General features: G+C 34.3%; 1 protein-coding gene across 3 annotated transcripts in view; it reads left to right on the plus strand.

The window, feature by feature from the left end:
• LOC150097166 (uncharacterized) overlaps positions 1-14,666 on the plus strand; it is a 201,597-nt gene that overhangs the window by 85,446 nt on the left and 101,485 nt on the right. For all 3 annotated transcript variants that reach the window (XM_090407304.1, XM_090407305.1, XM_090407303.1), the window contains one exon: positions 5,132-5,270. In XM_090407304.1, the coding sequence (XP_090263430.1) occupies positions 5,132-5,270 (139 nt within the window). The remainder of the gene's footprint in view (positions 1-5,131; positions 5,271-14,666) is intronic.

The raw sequence follows: 14,666 nt of genomic DNA on the forward strand, positions 1-14,666 counted from the left end.
TGCATTATGGGATACTGCGGCAAGTGATGTGAAGTCATTAGTTTTTTATGCAAGTTGCTCCAGTCCTGAAAATAGTTCAGGTGTAAACTTGTTTGCTTATGCTTGAATAAAGGATTGAGAACAGTGTATGATTTATTGGTATTTAATTTATAGTATAACCAAATGGAAAAACTTCCAACAACTTTCTCTAATCCAGAGTATTTTAATAATTATGTGTGACACCTTTTGGCTTCTCGTATATGAAAATATGACTTCTGCATTACTTCAACCTTGGTATCATCTCTAAGTCTGCCTGCCACTGATGAGACCTCAATAAAAGTTGAAACTGGTCTGTATAGTGGCCCTTCTCATAATGCATACTATACATGTCTGCAAGGAGATGTGCTTTGCATTATGGGATACTATAGCAAGTGATGTGAAGTCATTAGCTTTTTTTTTTTTTTTTTGATACGAGTTGTCCCAGTCCTAAAAATAGTTCACACACAAACTTCTTTGCTTACACTTGGATAAAGGATTAAACCAAATATGTAATTGCTTCGTATCTTTAATTTATTGAAATACTGTTAGTAGTAGTACTACAATCATAGGTCTCAACTCTAACTGGATTCATGTGATCCGATATCATTAGCAGCACACTCACTCCTCTCTATGCTTCCTAAAAATAGTGTACTCTTTACACTCGATACCAGTTAGTATGTATGATATTGATACCCAAGTCTCACCAGTGCCTACAATCTGAGGTCCCAACATATTGACTAAGGCAACAAACTCTACCTTTTTGTTTTTGATACTTCTAGCATTAGTGTACAGACATGATAATCTATCTGCATATTCTTTTGTATACTGTCAGTCTGCATGACACAGTTGGACAACTTGCAGATTTCTATTCTGTTCTAGTGTCTTATATGTAGATATCTTTGCACACACATATATGATGGGTCCAAACCAGACAAACACAAAGTCAAAATCATTCTCTCCTTGTCAACATTTCCATGATAAAGCCGATTCCCGTCATTAACACAGTTATGTAACATTATTGCTCTTGCACTCACATTCTAACCATTCCTCCCTTCATAATTTAGTTTCTCTGTGTTAGCTCATACCAATTATTAGTTTTTCTAGACTCCTGTTACCAATTGCATTCAGGTGTAGGCCGTCCCTCTTATACAAATCCAAGCTTTCCTCAAACTCACTCCACACATCCAAAAACTCGCATCAATTCCATCTACACATCATATGCATCAAATCGTTTGCCATCATAGTCTTTCTTCTTAATTCATTTTTATCACATTGAGATAAAATACTGACGATTTTCACTTTTTCAATCTTCACTCTTGCCTCTTCCAACAACCATTTCATATCCTCTCTCATACTGAACTTATCACTAGTAAAGTCATTAGTACCTACCACAATTACAATCCCATTTACTTTTCTGTTTTTGAATTGCTTCCTTTATATTCTTAGTTTTTGCTCCAGGAAAACTTAAAATTATAACTCGCTCATCAATAGCATGTTTTATTATAGAGCTGCCATACCAAATAACATCCTTCTTTCAACTGCTGAAATTAAAAAAAATTGCCAAAAGCTTTGTAATTTCACATATATATATATATATATATATATATAACTGTCTACTCCATCCACCGAACTCCTTTTCAGTGTATGTAAAGTATAAAAACATAAAACTATAATTTGAAGTAATTTGTCCATTTTTGGTAAACGAATGGCATACTTGTTCCTTGAATACATATATAGCTTCACATACTTGTTTTATGTATTTTTAGCACTACAAAAAAATCAAAATGTGAGTGTTAGTGCTAGGCAGTTAAGATGGTTTTATAATGTGTAGCTAATATTGTAATTTTCTGATGTACACAGTGTGCCTGTTAAGTAATGAGATTGATTTTTTTACAGGACAACCCTTTGAATAAAAGCAACAAATGTGTTTAATTTTGACCACTAGATTATGTTATAATTGCAGCTGCAACTTTAGAATCAGATGATGCAGCAGTTTTCATGTGGCAATCATTGAAGTAAGAGTAGGTCAGCGGAGCAAAGAGCTGTGATAATATTTTACTGTAAATTAGAAAAAACTGCACAGGCTAAAACATTCACATCGCCATTTGAAGCCTTGGACCTAAAAAAAGATAAAGAAGGTAAAAAAAAGGTGAGATCTTTGTTAGCAACAAGATGTTATATTCAGACAATAACCATTGTGGAAAAGAAGTAGTTCTAGTATTCAACAGTGAATATGAGGATAATCTTGAATTGCAGGAAGTATCAAGTAGAATGAAGTGAGTAAATATCAGAATGGGGAACTGGACAATGAGACTTATTAAAAGGAATCAGAAATGATAAAAGTGACATGAAAACTAAAGATAAAGATATTCTAGATGTCTGAAATAGGATACTCTATTTCGGAACTGACTTCACTTTTCATAAATTATTTTAATGATATTAGCAACACTAAACGAACTATTTTATTAAAAAGATGTTTGCTAAGTGGCTTATATTTCCCTGAATTTCAAATCAGCGAAGCTGTAACATGTCTTTTTTACAATGTTAGAGGGTGCCAAATTAGGACGATCTTTTGTCCATTACAATTTGAATTGTTTCACTTACTCATTGTTGTGTATAAACTATAACATGTGCTTTGTGCATCTGAAGATGCTGATTTGAAATTCAGCAAAATATAAGCCAGTCAATTAACATCTTTTTTATAAAATAGTTAATTTGGTGTTGTTAATACCGTAAAATAAGTTATGAATAATGTTCAATACCTAAGCTTGTTTGTTAGATTGACTTCTCTTTTCCTGCATAGTAAAAAGATTTTGAAGGCTATTATTGTTTTACAGGGATAATATAAGACTATATGCACACTTGTGAATATTAATATTAAATTGTGAATATTACAATAAATTGTAATATTCACAATAAATATTCACAATTTATTCACAATAAATAATATTGTGAATATTAATATTAAAGAAAATGATGGTGAAATTACATAAATCCTTTTATTAGGTAAATCAGCTTAAGCCAAATTTCTCATCTGCGAGTGAAATTCTAATTTTCGCTTTAATTTCCCATTACTAATATTTTATGAAATGAAGAAATTTTAAAATTGATATTTGATAATATTTGTCTTCTTGATAAATTTTATCAAAAAAAATGTATAGATAATAGTTAATTATCTTGTGAAAATTTTGAAAATAAACTGTAATCAGAAATATCTGCATTCAGAATTGTTGGGCTGGTTGGGCAATGTGCCGCTCTACAACAATATAGTTAATTAACTGTCACAAGAGAATTACTGTACTTAATTATGTATTTCACTTTGGGTGCATGCATCTGTAGGGTTTTTTTTTTAAGTCACATTTTATAAGTTTTTGATCAAACCCCATATGGACGATTGTGTACAGATTTGGTCCCCTGATTTTGATGATAATGAGGATATATTGGAAAGGTCCAGAGAAGGCTAAGGTGGGAACTGGTTTTTGGGATGTGGCATATGAAAACAGATTGAAGGAATGCAGTTTGCAAAGCCTTGTGAATAAGAAGAGAGGGGATATGATTAAGACATTTAATTTGGCAAAGGTTCGCAAAAAAAAAAAAGAAAGAAATTGCAACATAATAATTTTTTCTTATGCCTGTAGTCCCACAGGTTTTGTCATAGGAAAAAAAGAAAGAAATGTGTGTACCACATGAATTTACATACATTTTAATCTGTCCACATGGTGATAGTAATCCATATCCTGAGCAGAAATCTAGCAGGTGCTAGGTTATTATCAACCCTGTACTTTTCTGTACACTTAACCCAAGAAATTCTTTGTCTTGGATATACTTTGTAATATTAGTCAGGTCTCTTAACAATAACCAGCTTTTTATTTTTCATTATATCAGCTGCCCTTCCTATTTTTTTTTGAAAAATTCCTCTATTTCTTTCCTACTACAAAACCTGTAAGACTGTAGTCACAAGTATGTCTCATTTTCCAATTTCCCATTTTGAAAATTTGTCCACATCATTATGTTCTAAATTAGCTCCCATTCACAAAATTTATCTTCATGTTTGATATCAAATAATATAACCACTCCTATCCCTTCCTGTCTCTGTTCCTGATGTCTGAATAAATTTTCATTTAGATGTACTTCACCTATTTTGCTGTTTTTAGTCTCAGTAAACATTTCATTTCTCAATTCCTTTTGCTCCACTCCTTTACTCCTGATGCCTCTTGAGCATGCTTATCTTTGGACCAGTTTCTTTTGATTTCAAGTGAGAAGCTTAGTCAGTGATGGATCATAAGATATAAAGATATTGCCAATGACTATTTTTGCCTGTTGTGAGAATGTCAGTATCATCCATATTTGGTATACATGATATCTATATATCATGTAATGATAAATTTCAAAATCTCATGTCCTCCTCCTTTCCCTCTCTCTAGTTTTAATATGATCTTAAACAGACCACCGAATACCTTTTTAAATAAATCCATCAACCAATATAAATTTTTTTTAATATAATGTGCTTTGCTCCAAATTTAAAGTTATCATTCAAGCAGGTAGTCAGAAATCATTATGCATGCTAGTGCTATAAAAATAAAGGTGTCTCAAATTTTAATACAGATAGTGAAATAAGAATATGAAGTTATCTATAGATAAAAACGTTTAACATTTTTCTTACTGATAAGAAAATAAAATATTTCTTACTTACATTTCATAGAACTGAGAATTTGTATAGTCATTCTACTTGTTGTTTGAACATTTCTTTGGGATATGAAATGGTTCTTTTGTATTTGCCATTAAAAATAATTAATACTTACTTATAAATACAGTATACTTACAACATGAGACTGCATTATTCTAGTCTCTTTATATTTCATAACATTTTATATGTAAATTACTTCAGTAGTATGACTTTATAAGTAGCTATAAAGTCCAAAACCTCTCCTCGGACTATTCTGAGTTACTAGGAAAATAACACTACAATAAATCATATCAATAATGATTCCAGAATTATTACCAAATACATTGAGATATCCAAATATTGCAATAAATGTTATCTGTAGATAAAACTGTAGGAAAAGTTTTCAATGAATGCAACTCCTTCAGCCATATTTGTTTATTTTTGCAGATGCAGTCAGAATTCCATAAAAACATTCAGTATCTGATTGACACAGTGTTTTTACCCTATTACAACATGTCATTGGTTTTTCAAAACAGTCCTGTGATATTTCTTTTTGGTGGTGGAATTCAGTCTGAGGAATTTGAAGGTTAGTATTTTTCATCATCTCTCATATAAAGTTATTTTTATTGCACTGAATTCAGGCACATCACAAGAGATTCTCAGTTAACTGCCACAATATTATTATCGTACTTCTTAAAGTTAATAGCCAATAATAATCCATGCTTATCATCCTCTTTGGCAAACATGTCACTAACCTATTGCCTTCCATAAAAAATCATACCTTCTTATTCCCTTTTTTGTCATATCTTTATATCTTCTATGAATGGCTTTTTTTTTATTCTGATCCTTTTCTGTCCATTTTCTGACCTTTGGAGAATCTCAGCAGTAGCCATTTGGTGAACTTCCCTCAGTAATTAATAGATCTCAGTCAAATCATTCCTTCTTCTTCCATTCACTAACATTATTGATTGAATTTTCACAGCTCTGTCTCATGCTCTCCAAGGTTTCCTCATCTTTGCAAAATCCAGGTGGCTAAATCTGTGTGATCTAGTCTATATATATAGTGATCAAGGCCTTGTACAGTAGGACTAATGCCTTCTTGTCTCTAATCATGAGCATCTTCCCTGGAAACAAACCTCTTTGCCATTCTCATTACCTTAGCATTGCATCCTGTTAATGACTATGCCTCTTTTACTTCCTATAGTTTTACTAATATGCTACTCATGTGTGCATGTGTTTGTGTGCACAAGCACATGCGTGAATCCCACTTGTGAGAGCTTGTAAACCTATCGTAAGCGAGTAGTCTGAAAAGTTCTCGGCCTAACAATGAAAAAATTGAATTTATAATTTCAAAATTATTTTTATTTTTCAACATAATCTCCCTTAAGACTAATACATTTCTTCCATCAATTCCCCCAGTGCCATTATCCTGTTCCCTCTAGTAGTTCTCAATAAGATCTGCAAAATACCCCTCTACAGCTGCAATCACCTTATGATTCGAAGAAAAATGCTGACCAGCGAGGAAGAGTTTTAGTTTTGGGAAGAGATAGTCAGAGGGAGCCAAATCTGGGGAATAGGGTGGATGTTCCAACAATTCATAAAGCAGATCCCTTAATTTTCCCATTGCCAAAACATTTTTGTGGGGGCAGGTGCATTGTCCTGATGAAAGATGATTTTTTCTTCTGCAAACAGGGTCTTTTCTCATGAATTTTTTTGTCTAGTCTAGTTAAAAGATCAGAATAATATTCTCCAGTTATTGTTTTATCCTTTTCAAGATAATTAATAAACCAAATGCCTTTAGCATCCCAAAACACCGATGCCATGACATTTCTTGCTGATGGAACCGACTTTGTCTTCTTTGGCGCTGAACAACCGGCTTTTGTCTACTGTTTTGACTGCTGTTTGGATTCTGGTGTGCAATGGTGAATCCAAGTCTCATCTATAGTAATAAATTGATGCACAAAATTAATTTTATTCATGTTAAAATGCTCCGAGCACTGTTCAGAGATTTTCATGATCGTGTGTTTTGATCTACTGTGAACAAGCTTGGCACCCATCTTCTGCAAAGCTTTTTCATATGCAATTCTTCATGCAATGCCTATAGTCTCAGCAATTTCACACACTTTGACTTGCCGCTCATCCAATATCATATCATGCACTCGATCAATGATTTCTGGTGTTGTTACACTTTTTGGATGTCCTTCACGTGGATCATCTTCAATGCTAGTACAGCTACGTTTAACTCAACAGCCCATTTCTTAATTGTTGAAAATGAAGAGTGCCCATAAACTTTTATGAACTTTGAATTTCTTTTGCCATTAAACCTTCTTTTACAAAGAATTTTATAACCACATGATACTCAATTTTATCTTCAAGGAATACAGACAACACTTTTGCTTCAGACAGTCATTCTATCAAGCTACTTGACAGAATGACTTGCAATTTCACATGGATGCTTATGACAGATGTAGCAACTTAAAAAAATAAAAAAAAATTGCTGATAGTGGCACCATCTATGGTCAAGGTCGAGAACTTTTCAGACCACTCTCATACATATGGTACTGCAGGTGGACTTAGGTTTAATGCCAACATCTATGCTCTAGTAGAAAGAAACATTGTACTTTGAGGCTTGAAGCAAGCCTCAAATAAACAGAGTACTAATTTTGCATAGTGATATTCATTTAATCCATTTCAATACATTGAACTGTTTGTTTCAATAATGAAATACTATGAGGTGGCATAATCAAAATAAATATAAAAACAAGAAAACTCATGTAAAAAAAACTTATTTAATGTAAAATTTTTACCTAAGTGTCATAGACACCTTCAGTACAAAATATATACTGAAAACACCATATGAAAAGCCCATACTACTAAGGTTGTATGGTCTGTTCATAGTTTTTTTATAAGTCTTTTCACAGTTCTCATACATTTCTTAAATATGAGTATTTCCTTTTTTTCATTTTTAATATGATTTTGCCATTGAACCCACCTGTTCATTCCCTGATTTTCTTACAAATATTATATTAGAAGCTCCCAATTAATTGTTTTATTTCTAACCTAACACTCTTGTGGAGATCTAGCTTGTGTATAATTATAATAAAAGTTATAATTAATAACTTTTAAAAATTTGAATTTGAAAATAGATTTTAAGATATAATTACATGCATTATTTCTCTCCTACAAGAATATAATACTGTCTAATACTGTTGCTCCATTATGAATTTTATTTTCTTATTACAAACTAAATTAACTTGTCTTCATCTCCAGAAAGAGAATAAAGAAAAATAAACAAAATAATTTTATAAAATATCTAGTAGTGATTAAAGCAGTTTGTAACTTGAGTTATAAAGTATTGCTAAATTTCAGCAACATTTCAGAATGGTAGCAGAGAGAGATACAATAGAGGGGTTTCAACTTTAAAAATTTTACTTATTTTGGTCAGCATGTGTCAAGACATTATCATTATTTTATGTTAATAGACCGGAATCAATATAATAAAACTTTCTTTTCCTTCTTGAAAATTTATTTTATGGTCCTGGTCCAACTCATACAAGCAAAATTTCGTTTTTTGAAGCAAGTGGATACAGCTGCAGAGATCCTGTAGCATAACTGTTTATTGTGGAGAATGGAATGAATTTTTGAAAGGAGAGAAGAAAACTAAGAGATGGAATTAGAGGCAGTATATTTATTAGACAGAGTTTCTTTCAAATGATGAAATGACCACCAGAAGAGATATAAAGCTAAAGAAGGCCTCTGAAACAATGTTCTAAAGGAAAGACTGTAATACAGTGTGGAGAAAGTTATTTACATTAATTACCAAGAGGAAAATGGGAAAGATCATTATTCAGCAATTTTCATTCTAGATGAAAACATGGTACTTGAGTCAGAGCTCAGAATAAGGTGAGAGACATAACATTCATTAAAAGATCCAAATGGTAATGAGAAGGTCATATTGCAAGAAGTTAAAGTTACACTCAGAAATGGACAAAGTTGATATAAGAATGGTATCCTAGAGATGGAAAAAGAGCTACAGGAAGACCGAAGAGATGGCCAGAAGTCAGTGGCATAGAAGATACGAATGAATGGAGGACTTTGAGGCGAGACCTTCATCCAGCATTGGAAAAAAATGGCTGATGATTATTTACATTAATAATAAGACTGCTATTGCTGTCTGTTCTAGTTGTTGCTAGCACATGTTTTGAAATGAAGATAGAATTGAATGTGTATTCAGCAGATTTTTATATTGAAACATAGTGTTAGTAATGACTACCTCATGTCCTGAGCAGGGTAGCTTAAACTTGTTCTTGTCTCCACATTTTTTCTCAGAACATTTCTATATGTCTTGTTTCCATTCCTTACTCTGCTATCCAGATATCCAATAAAGGTAAACCTATTGTTTTTCTTTGTCCACTGCCTTCTCTACTGACTCCAAAAATTTCTTCACTTCTTCCTTTCTTATTATAACCCTCATTGGGAGCTTAGACACAAATAAATCTCATTGTCCAATTCCCCATTTTGATGTTTGCCTACATCACTCTGCTTGGAATTGTCTTCCATTCAGATTCTCTTCCTTAGATTATATTTGTATTGAAATCGAATGCTATAGCTATTCCTTCTTTTCCTTGATTGCTATTTCATTATTCTTACTACCCTAAATATTATTATTGCATGGGCACCTCCATGGACTCCTGAAACTTCATGGGAGAATCACACTATCAACACAATATCAATGGTACCTCTCCTTGAAACCATTAACAGACAAGCACTTGCAACTGATTCAGTCAACCCATTCTATTCAATGACTACTCTCCAAGCAAAAAATCTAGTAGGCAGAAGGAGGTCATCCCTGGAAGTTAACGACACTCTTACCTAACTTCCAGAGATGACTTCCTCCTGCCTCCCTCTAGCCAAGTGCTGAAACATTTCCCCTGCATCAATCCTATAAAATCCTTTAAGTTAAATGTTTCTATCATATCTTCCCCCCCCCCTTTTTTTTTCCCTCCTATCAACCAATTTTTGCAATCTACAAGCCCTCAATCTATCCTCATAGGGAGCACTCCATAGGCCACTACCATGTTGGTCACTCATCTCTAGATCCTCTTCACCACTTCCTCATCCTCAAGAAACCCATTGGCCAGACCTGAGCACAGTAATCCATATGTCGTCATTATCAAGGCTTTATAAAGTGGAATGATAACTCTCTTATCTCTGCTTGTTAGTGTATTCCTCAATAACCAAGTAATCCTGTGAGCTACCTATCTCCTTTAGCAATATGCCCTCTACACTTCAGCTCTCTATTTACTACTACTTTTAAATCTCTGGCTTCATCAATTTCCTGGAGTATAGTTCCCTCAATGTAGGGTCAAAGCTCTATAACTGAGAGGAGACCTCCACATAGCCTTTAAAGGAATGCAGAGAACCGACCAGGACTTCTGACCTAATGTCCAATCCTCACCTTCTCGTGGTTCACCCTGTTGGGTATCTGCTTTGATACTGAACGAACGAGGATGGGCTGGCAATTTTGGATTTAGCCGACCAAATTGTATTCTTATTGGTTAAACCAAAATAAAAAAATGATGGTACAAAATGACAAAATTTCATGCCGGCTGGGGCGTCGCCCCGGTTAAACAAGGCCCCCGTTGTTTTTGCCAGGGAACCAGGACGAACAGCAAAAAGTCAGCTACTGGAACAAATCTGAAAACAAACCCCAACTCAATATCACCAGAGTTAAAGATCGGTACTATCAACGTAAGAAGCCTGAATGGCAAAGAAATGGAGCTAGCTGAGAAATTAGATAAGTACCAGATCGACATAATAGGGGTGACTGAAACAAAAAAGACCAAAACTGGTGAGATCTTTCTGAGCAATAAATACAAAATTATATTCAGGCAATGGCAATCAAGGAAAAGAAGGAATAGCCATAGTATTCAACACAAAATACGAGGCTAATCTTCTTGAATGGCAGTCAGTCTCAAGTAGAGTAATGTGGGCAAATATGAGAATGGAGAACTGGACAATGAGACTTATTTGTGCCTATGGTCCCACAGAAGGTTCTACTAAGGTAGAAATGGAGGAATTTTTTGACGCTTTAGAAAAAGCAACTGACACAATGAAAAATGAAAAGTTGGTCTTGTTGGGGATCTAAATAGCAGAGTAGGAAATGATTGTGAGACATACAAAAATATTTTGCGAAAATTTGGAGAAAAGAGCAAAGCTAATAATAATGGCAAATATCTGTTGGATTTCTGCTCAGGACATGGACTGGTTATTACTAACACCATGTTCCAACATAAAAATGTGCACAAATTCACATGGAGAGAAGAGGCTAGGAATAAGAAAAGTCTCATTGACTATGTTATTGTTGATAGTGATGTTTTCTCCCTGGTGCAGGACACCAGAGTGTACAGAGGATTTGAAATTGGAAGTGATCACTATTTAGTCTTGAGCAGGATAAAATTGAATTTCATATTGAAAAGAATAACATGTAAGAAAGTTTTAAAGCGAATAAAAGTTGAGCAGCCCTCAGATGTGAACTGTAGACTAAAATACAGAAATATTATTGAAAAGAAAATGAAAGAGTTTGAGAACAGGAATCAAACCTTGGAGATTCATTGGCAAACTCTGAAGAAAACATTAATTGATTCTACCAGAGAGGCATGTGGTGAGGTTGTGTGCAAGGATAAAAAAATCAGAACTCCCTGGTGGACACAGGAAGTTAAAGAGGCAGTGAATGAAAAGAAGAAAGCATAGCAAAAGTTCCTGGCAAATAAGTCAGCTTTTACTCTTACAGAATACAGAGACAAATGTAAGAAAGCTAAACAGTGTGTAAAACTAGCTAAATAAAAGTCATGGGAGGACTTTGGCAAGAACATAGAAAATAAATATCAAGAAGGTGGCAAAATATTCTGGAGATTGTTGAAGAGGCTTAGGAATGGAGGAAAGAGTGCTGTAAAAGGAGCTAGAGATGATAAAGGTGACATGAAAATAGGAGAAAAAGAAATCCTTGAAGTATTACTTTGAAAAACTGCTAAATGAAACAAGCAGTAATGACAGCACAGTGATAAAAAAACACTGACCAGGCATGCAGTCAGGAATAAATATTCATACTTGAAGTAGAAAAAGCCATCAAAGGCTTGAAATGTGGAAAGGCAGCAGGAGTACATGATATTCGACCAGAAATGCTGAAGTATACGGTGGTATAAACGTCTTACAGTGGCTGCACTGCATAGTTCAGAAAGCCTGGACAGAGGGACGAATTTCCGATGATTGGAGTAGAACTCTCATAGTACCCATATATAAAAAGGGAAATAAAACTGAATGTGAGAATTACAGAGGTATTTCCCTTCTGAGTGTTCCTGGCAAGATCTATGCAAGTATACTTGAGAAACGGTTGAGAAGAATTGTGGAAGAAAAGCTTGGTGAAGAACAAGCTGGATTCAGGCCAAATAGAGGCTGTCAGGATCAGATCTTCACTTTACGACAAATAGTCGAGAAAGAATGGGAATATAACAAAGATCTGTATTTAAGTTTTGTCGATTTGGAAAATGGATATGACAAGGTGCCAAGAGAGAAGCTAATCAATACGCTGCAGTTATATGGTGTCAATGGGGCATTATATCAAGCAATACTTAGTCTTTATTTAAGTTGTAAGTCAGCAGTTAGAATTGAAGGAAGTACAGGAAGATGGTTTAATGTTAAATCTGGTGTGAGACAAGGATGTACATTATCCCCTCTGTTATTCATTATCTATATGGATCACATTATGAAGGAAATTGGTATTAAACATGATATCAGAATTGGCGATGTTAATGTCAGCTCTTTGCTTTATGCGGATGATGTTATACTTCTAAATAAATCTGCTACAAGTCTGCAAGATTCTCTGACTAAATTGAATAACTGTTGTAATAGATATGGTATGAAGGTCAGCAATAAAAAGACAAAGACAATGAAAATAGGCAGAATCATTGAAAATGTCAACTGTCTTGTGAATGGAGAACCTGTGGAACAAGTAAAACATTTCAGCTACTTAGGTACGATTTTTACTGAAGATGGTAAATTAAATATAGAAATAGACAACAGAATCAGCAAAGCTGGTATGGTGGGAAGTCAATTGAATAAATTCATATGGAATAAGAGAGAAATTAGTCGGAACACTAAATTAGCTGTATATACAAGACAGTGTTCAAACCAGTTTTAACTTATGGATCTGAGAGCTGGGTCAGAAGTAAAACACTTGACCAAAGACTAGAGACCGCAGATATGAGAGTCCTGAGAAAGATTATAGGCATGAACAGATGGCATCAATGGCAATATCATATTAAAAATGAGGATATTAGGAAAGAACTTGACATTATCAGCATCCAAGAATGTGTTAGCAGAGCTAATCTCAGGTGGTATGGTCACTTAAATAGAATGAAAGAGGAAAGATTAGCAAAACAAGTGTTCTCTGCCAGGTTGGCAGGAAAACGACCCAGAGGAAGACCAAGATATAGGTGGATTGATACAGTACAAAGTGCCTTAGATGATAGAAATATAAGATCTGATAATGTTGGAGTCTTGACAAGCAACAGACTGATTTGGAGGAAAATTGTAGATAGGAAGTTAGTAATGATGTAAATTTTTCATGTAGTACTGTCATATCCTGTACACCCTTTGAGGGTACATGGCAGGAATTTGATGATGATGTAATATACAGCTTGTAACACATTGAGATGACAAGCTGTATTACATTGAGGGAACTGTACATGATACATGGCATGTCATCTTTATATCCAAAATGCATAACTTGGCACTTTTCCACATTAAATTGACATGTGTTATGTTTTATTTATACTGTAACCTATTTATATCATCCTGAAAGCTCTCTACATCACCTTGATTAACTATTACTTTACCCAACTTTGCATAAACAGCAAATAACTGAATATCTCCCTTCAAATTATTTCTTATATATCATCCATGTATAAATCAAACTAAGTATGGATACTTAAATGCTGATTATCATTCATGTGGAAGTTTAGTGTAACCTCAACAGCCCGAAGATCCATTTCACCATTGAAAAGAAAAGCAATAACCTCCTGCCCTTCCTTGACACTCTGGTCAGTCGACTGTCCAACAGATCCTTATCCTTCTCTATATACAGGAAACTTGCACACACTGGAAAGTACATCTGCGTCTTTCACATCACTACCCCCTCTCAGCAGTATGGTGTTATTAAAACCTTAGCAAATTATGCTAAAATCATTTGCTCAGATCTCTCTACAGAAATTGATCACATCCACGACACTTTTTTTAGCCAGTGGCTTTCCCCTTCACAAAATCAACAAAACTCTTTGCTCCCCCCCCCCCCAAAAAAAAAAAAAAAAACTAATTCACATCCAAAATTCTGAGTACAAAATATCCATGCCAGCCATTCCCAATATCTGGGTCACCTCAGAAAAAAAAAATTTACGTGTTAAAAAGTATAACATATAGACCTTCAAGCCATGCCAAAAATTAGCTACCCTTATCCCCACTTATCATTAGATCCAATCCATCATATGGACCATCCTGGAGTCTATTGCATCTCTTGCTCCTGCAAATGATCCTACTTTGGACAAACAGGAAGAACAGCAAATATCCACCTGGAAGAACAGCAAATATCCACCTGGAAGAACATAGGAACTATATCACCTGTAATACACCATTCAGGAGTAGCAGACTATGGCATAGACACTGATCACTAGATTCAGTGAAAGACAACCTTCACTTTATACAGGAGCAGATATAAATCTTACTTTTCATAGAATCTGCCTCCGCATTACAACATACACCAGATTTCAACAAATTCAGCTGCTTCACTTTGTCAAAAATTTGGGAGACCATCATTATGAAACTTTTGGTAAGTTTACGTCATCACACCCATAGCAGATACTAGTTGGGACTAGTATTGGGCATTTATATTCGGTAGTTATTTGCTTTTTTAACAGCGTGCTTGCAT

This window comes from Typopeltis vanoorti, chromosome 17, assembly GCF_054136105.1.
Source record: "Typopeltis vanoorti isolate ZY-2024b chromosome 17, IOZ_Tvanoo_1.0, whole genome shotgun sequence".
NCBI lineage: Eukaryota > Metazoa > Arthropoda > Arachnida > Uropygi > Thelyphonidae > Typopeltis > Typopeltis vanoorti.